The following is a 6,832-nucleotide window of genomic DNA, read 5'->3' on the forward strand; positions in this document are numbered from 1 at the left end:
ACGCACGCACACACACACATACACACACACACACACGCACGCACAGTCTTTCCGCTGGGATGCTGTTTTCCACTCAGGTTTAGTCCTTTTCTCGTGTACTTCTTTCCTTTGCATTGTACTCTCACGTAACAGATTTTATATGACATTTTTCCACTGCAAGTATCATAAAACCCTTAATAAAACTAAATTAAAACTAGCCGTGGCTAGATCTAGTAATTTGCTGACTAGAGATGTGAGCATATCTCTCTATTTATTTCTATCAAAACCTCACCACCTGTCTTTATCTCTCTCTGTAGGTGGTTGGCGGGTGCTCTGGTATGGTTTGCTCCCTCTTTCCTATTGCCCCCTTCATTTTTTGTTTGTTACTCACTTGTAACATCTCTAATCTTGGACACTAATATGACTTAATATATGACTTAATTGTGTTGCCAAAGCCGTAAAACACATACTGAAACATTTAAAAAATGTTTCTCTCTGACTGTCTTATGTTACTCTCTTGTAACATCTCTAATCTTTTGGCACTAATAAATATGAATTATTTTTGTTACAACTTCTGTAAAACTCAAACTCAAGCAAGTTTCTCTCAATGACTCCCCTCCGGTATTTTGCCTTCAGCACTAATATGACTCATTTGTATTGCAAGTGCTGTAAAACTCAAACTCAAACTAGAACAATTTTCTATCAATGACTCGCCGCCAGTCATCAATGACTCACAGTTGTCTTTTGTCTTCGTTACTGATATAATAATATAATGTATATGTGTTGCAAGTACTGTGAAACTAACACTAAAACAAATTTCTATTAATGACTCATCGCCTGTCTTTTGTCTCTCCCAACAGCTGTGTGCCAAGAACGAGGAGGGCCAGAGCAAGTGGAGTGAGACGGTCTGCTACAAGACGCAGCCGGAGCGCCCTCAGCCTCCCAGCAAGCCGCAGATCAAGGGCAACATGAACCCTTACTCCTTCCGCATTGTCTGGGGTGAGGAGGAGTGGAGATACAATTGTGCCAGAGTTATACGACAGAATTATACCAGACCACTGTCAGAATAGAGAAGTAGTAGCAGCAGAGGTAGAGAATTATACCACTGTCAGAATAGAGAAGTTTTAGTGGCAGAGATAGAGAATTATACAACTGTTTATGTAGACAAGTAGGAGTTATGAAGATAAAGAATTATATCACTGTTTATTTAAAAAGAAGTATAAGTTATGGACATGGAGAATTATACCACTGTCTATATAGCGAAAAAGATTGTACCTCTATTTATACAGAGAATTAAGAGGAGAGGAGATACAGAATTATACCACTGCCTATAGTGAGAATAGTCAGGGAGTTATAGAAATACCGTTGTCTATATAGAGATATTGTAGAAGGGGAGGTAGATCATTGTCATTATTATTATTATTATTGTTATTATTATTATTGTTGTTGTTATGCAAACTCCCGTAGATTCTATGTTCTTGTTTCTGTAGTTGATGAGCACTGGCGTGTGGTTTCAACATACTTTTTTTTTTCTGTAACGGGCATCTTCGTCATTGTCCTGGTGAAATATCATGAATGGTTGGCTTCTACTTTAGTGTGGTTTATTCTTTCTTTTCTATCAAATATCTGTTCTCTTTATCACTTTGGCGAGTGCCCTGGTGCTGTTTCCTCCTTCTTTCCTATCAAATATTATTTGTTCTGATCTGTCCTTTTTTGGTGTTTGTTACTCCCCTGTAACACCTCTAATCTTCGACACTTATATGACCACATTATGTTGCAAGTGCTGTAAAACTCTTTTCTGAAACTAAACTAAACTCTGTGTGTTGTGCAGATGCTCCCAATGACACGGGTGGGATGGAGATCACCAAGTACATAGTGGAACTGGACGATGGTCAAGGTGAGATTGAAATCCTTCTCCTCCCCCTCCTCCTCCCTCCTCTCTCCTCCCCCTCCTCCTCCTCCTCCTCCTCCTCCCTGTTGGTAGTTGCCCGATGCTCTAGTTTGATTTGCTTCTTCTTTCCTATCAAACATCTATCGTCTATATGTCCCCTTCTCCTTTTTTTGTATGTCACTCTCAAGGTATACCTCAAGTCTTCAGCACGTGTATAACCTGTTTGGCAATGCTGTAAAACTCACTAAAACTAAAATCTTTTGTACCAATTTGCCCGGGGGGCAGCTTTCGAAATGATCTGTATATTGCAAGTAAGGCACTGGACTTGAACAAAAATGAATGGCAAGAGCAGCTACTTAATGACGGTCTGACGAGTCAGTTGGGTGGTTCGTGGATGCTCGTGTGTTGTTTGCTCCTTCTTTCCTATCAAACATCTATTGGCTTTATCTTTCCTCCTCCTTTTTTGTGTTTGTTACTCTCTTGTAACTCCTCTAATCTTCCTAATTGTGTTGCAAGTGCTGTAAAATGCAAAACTCTATAAACGCTTACTAAAACTAAAAGTAAACGACAGCCTGACAGGTCAGAGTTCACTGTTTTACTTAATTTCATGGTTGCGTAGTTACGAACACAAAGCCTTGATCATAAATTTTCCAATATTGGTACATAAGTATGTTTTAAGCAAACTGCTTTCTTATTTCTGTCTATGCAACAGAGGGAGGTAACAACTGCTTTGAAGATTTTGTTTTTTGTATCTCACTGATTTGTATACGTGAGGTGTAGTTTTGTGTAAACCATTTTTATCATTTCACAAATTTCTATTTTGCTACACCTCCTGTTTGTATATTGTGAAGCATTTGTTTTCTGTTTGTTATGTTTTAAATATTGTTGCCCCCCCACACACACACACACACACAGACACACACACATTTACTTGCGTGCATGCCATAAACCGAAAACACATGTGTACACAAACACATACTTTTTCTTGTAAACTCTATCCGTTATGAATGTTGTTTTTCGGCCATTAGTATAGTTCTTACCCCTGTCCTATTTGTTGTCATTCACTCAGACAAATTTAACGGCATTGTCAATTGAGTGTTCAGTTTTTAAGAAACTCTTCATCAGCATATCTCTTTTTTTTTGTCACCGTGTTTCTTTGCGTTCTTTTTTTCACCAATTTCTCTTTTTATTAAGTACGCTTCATGGCTGTAACATGGTTGTCTTAAAAAGAATATTTGCAGGAAAGATTTCAAAGACTAGTTCGCATAATTCCTTCTTATATAACTCATTTATTTTCAAATTTATTTTGAGATGAAGAATATCTATGGTTTTATTGTTGGGTTGACTTACTACGTAATAAGACTTAAAGAAAAGTGGAGAGATTGTGCATTACTTTTATGTGATTACTCAGTGTCTTCTTTCCATTAGTTTACTTGTGTTCTGTTGAAGCATAAATCTACATATGAAAACACCTACCCTGGTGCACGCGCACATGCACATACACATGCAAGCGTGACACATACACCCATACAGACATATGCACAGAAATAGACAAACACATATACTCAAACACACACTCAAACACACACTCAAACACACACACACACACACACACACACACACACACACACACACACACACACACGCAAACTTAAGTATAGATGTTCGTGTGCTCTTGATATGCTGTCATGTTGTCACTGGTGTTCAGTTTTTATTTGGACTGTTATTTGACTGATAAGTCTCAAATTCAGATAACTGCAATTCTTTTTTCCTCTGAGATAAAAAGAACAATAAACAAGATAACCAGTCTTATAATATCTGTAAAAGACCATTCCTCCTTTGTATGGAACTAACTTTGCCATCAAAGTTTACAGCATCATAAACCTCCCTATAACTTCACTCCTATGTAACACATTTGCAGAAAATAAACACCAAATGGAATAAAAATGAATGTTGGAAGTGGATGGTTGGTGGGTGTTTTGATGTGGTTTGTTCCTTTTTTCCTGTCAAACATCTATCATCCTGATCGGCACTCCTTTTTTGTGTTTGTTACTCTCTTGTAACACCTCTAATCTTCGGCACTTGTATGACCTTATTGTGTTGCAAGTGCCGTAAAATACTTACTAGACGAAAAGAATAATGGAAGCTATAAACATACAGATATCAAGAATTGGCAGGGATTTGTAGATTTTTGTTACAGCTCTAAACAATCGAGAGATGCAGTGAACCAGCTGTATTAGTACACCACAGTTTACTCAAATAGTTCATATCTGAATAAATGCTGTTCAAAATCCATCTTGTAACTGTAAGGATGAAAAGTTCCATGCATAGCATCTTCCTCTAAGTAAGCCAAGAATGCATTAGGTGGTTTTTTTGTTTTTTTTTGTTTTAGCTCTGCACAATTTTTATGAGAGTTTATTATTTGTGAGGCAGCGTGGTGGAATCAGGCTCTCGTCAAAATAAGCAAAAGGAAGAAACTTGCTTTTTTCCACAGGTTTTTGAATTTTTATTAAATTTTTGTTTTTTGGCTCAACACCTTTCATGCCCAATAAAGAATTCATTTCTGTGTGAATTTTTCTGAAAAACGTAAATTTTCAGTTACCATGGACTCTTAAGCTAAGGAAATAATAAACTTAGGCGGCCATTTTCTCACTAATTTTACCTCTGAAAACAAGTGACCTTCACCTCCTTCTTTTGTAAATATCTCTACTTGTATTCAAGATAAATGGATACTTTTTTCGTCCAAATAAAGACAAGTGAACAAGCTTTAAGATGATAGCAATAACTCTACAAGCTCAAATATTGGCGAGAGCCTGCTTCCACCACGCTGCCTCACATTTAGAAAGGGTTTTAGAAACGTTTTCTTATTTCCTGGTGAATGCTTTGCGTTTGATTATTGTGTAGTGTATATCTCTTCTATCGAAGTAGTAACAGAAGACTGACTTCTGTTTCTTTCCCGTGATTGTTCCTGTAAATTTCTGCCTTCTATATATTTTTTAGTTAAACCATTCTAATTTGCTAATTAAAATCAAGCTGTGATGTAAACTAAAATAAAAACAACCAGCTTTTGTTGGGCATGCTCATATGACCTTATGCAGTTGTGAGCACGGTATAACTTTTTCCAAACCGTCTATCCTACTTTCTTCCCTCTCTTAAGTGACTGAAATTGTGTTGGTGTCTTTCCTCTTAACTCAAACTAACAAAACAATGTTTTGTAAAACTCTTCCTGTTGATGGTTGACGTGTTCACTGGTGTGATTTGCTCCTTCTGTCCTGTCTTTCATTAGTACGTTACTACTTAGTCACACTTCTAATCTTTGGCACCTAAGTGACATAATTGTTTTGCAAGTGCTTTAATTCTCTTGCTAAAACAATGTCCAATCTTTGTAGTTATATGATGTTATTGTGTAGCAAATGCTGTAAAACTCTTGCTAAAACAATGTTCAATCTTCCCAGGCTATGACACTGTGTACGAGGGCTCAGAGAGGGAACACATGTTTGACCACTTGATACCTGGGCACACGTACAGGGTCCGTGTCGCCTGCTGTAGTGGAGGGGGACGGAGTGATGTGAGTACTCTTGTGTGTGTGTGTCTGTGTGTGTGTATGTGTGTGTGTGTGTGTGTGTGTGTGTGTGTGTATGTAGATGTGTGTGTGTGTGGGCACACACATGTTTGTCTGTATCCCCAGTTTTTGGACTGCGTTGTTGCCACCATGCTACCTGTAGTCATTCATCCTGAATGTTTCTATGTGTGTATAATGAATAGTGAGCACAATAGAGAGCAGGTGGTTGGAGGGGGCCACTGGTAGGTTCTACTTCTTTACTTTTTCTCTCTGTTGTTTCTGACTAGTGCACTCAAACAAGAAACAAACACAATAGAGAGTAACAAAGTTTTAGAAAAAGAGAACCTTTATATATTTGAATATATTATATTAAAAATCCTTGCCAGGAAAGCATTTGACATCCTCTTTATCTTTCCTCTCGTTATTCTATACATTGCAACTCTCTTGAACATGAAATCTGCTCTACATGAAGAAATTCTCTGGTATTTTTTTTTCCATCAAAAGGAAGGCAAATAAACAAGCTTAAAGTTGTTACCAATAACTCCTAGTGTCTAAAAATTGATTGGTGCCTGATTCCACCTCGTTGTGACACACACACACATGTCAAACGCTCAGTGTAAGACAATGTTATACATCACTTTTCAAAGTGGTGTATGGTGGAGTCTTTCATTAAGCAGTGGCTATGTGTTTGTGTGTAGTGCATGTATTACCCCCCGGGGCGGTGCTACTGACTGAAATGTCTTTAGGCCATTTCCAAAGGGGGTATATTAATATGTTCTCATGAACAGTAGAATTGTAAATTGTAAATTGGCTGATTCATCAATGTCATGCTCATAACTGTACCTGAACTGCAACAGGGAATTGCAGTTTTTTCTTTCCTAACCCTTACTATCGTCATGTTTCCTCTACTACTTTTTGTATGTTTGTCACACTCTTGTGACCCGCTATTTCCGGGGTGCCTTGATAGTTGAAATAGACTTTATGCTGTTGAAGCAAGAGAGGTGAGCAGAGTAAGCCCGATTCCCTGTAAGGACTTCTCTGTTGACATCCACTCCTTGGCGCTCATATGATCTTATGCAGTTGCGAATGCCGAAAAACTGCTACTAAAACAAAACAGAGAGTTGAGCAGAGTAATCCTGATTCCCTGAAAGAACTTCTCTGTTGACATCCACCCCTAGGCGCTCATTTGATCTTATGCAGTTGCGAGTCGTTTAAAACCTCTACTGAAACGAAAACTGTGTATGTATGTGAACATGTCCCTCTTTGTCCGGTCCCCAGTTTTCAGACTGCTGTATCGCCACCATGCTGCCTGTAGCACCAGGCCAGTGCCAGGCCCCCAAGCTACAGGGAAAACCCAAGGCCACAACCTTACACCTCCGCTGGGGTGAGTACCTGCCACA

The 6,832-nt window shown here is 38.4% G+C and overlaps 1 protein-coding gene across 1 annotated transcript in view; it reads left to right on the forward strand.

The window, feature by feature from the left end:
* The window catches only part of LOC101850453 (fibronectin type-III domain-containing protein 3a), a 37,651-nt gene that overhangs the window by 19,543 nt on the left and 11,276 nt on the right, over nt 1–6,832 (forward strand). The window contains exons 10-13 of the mRNA XM_035973338.1: nt 840–978; nt 1,811–1,876; nt 5,326–5,438; nt 6,711–6,816. Coding sequence (XP_035829231.1) covers nt 840–978; nt 1,811–1,876; nt 5,326–5,438; nt 6,711–6,816 — 424 coding nt within the window. The remainder of the gene's footprint in view (nt 1–839; nt 979–1,810; nt 1,877–5,325; nt 5,439–6,710; nt 6,817–6,832) is intronic.

The sequence above is a fragment of the Aplysia californica genome, unplaced genomic scaffold, assembly GCF_000002075.1.
Source record: "Aplysia californica isolate F4 #8 unplaced genomic scaffold, AplCal3.0 scaffold01147, whole genome shotgun sequence".
Taxonomy (NCBI): domain Eukaryota; kingdom Metazoa; phylum Mollusca; class Gastropoda; order Aplysiida; family Aplysiidae; genus Aplysia; species Aplysia californica.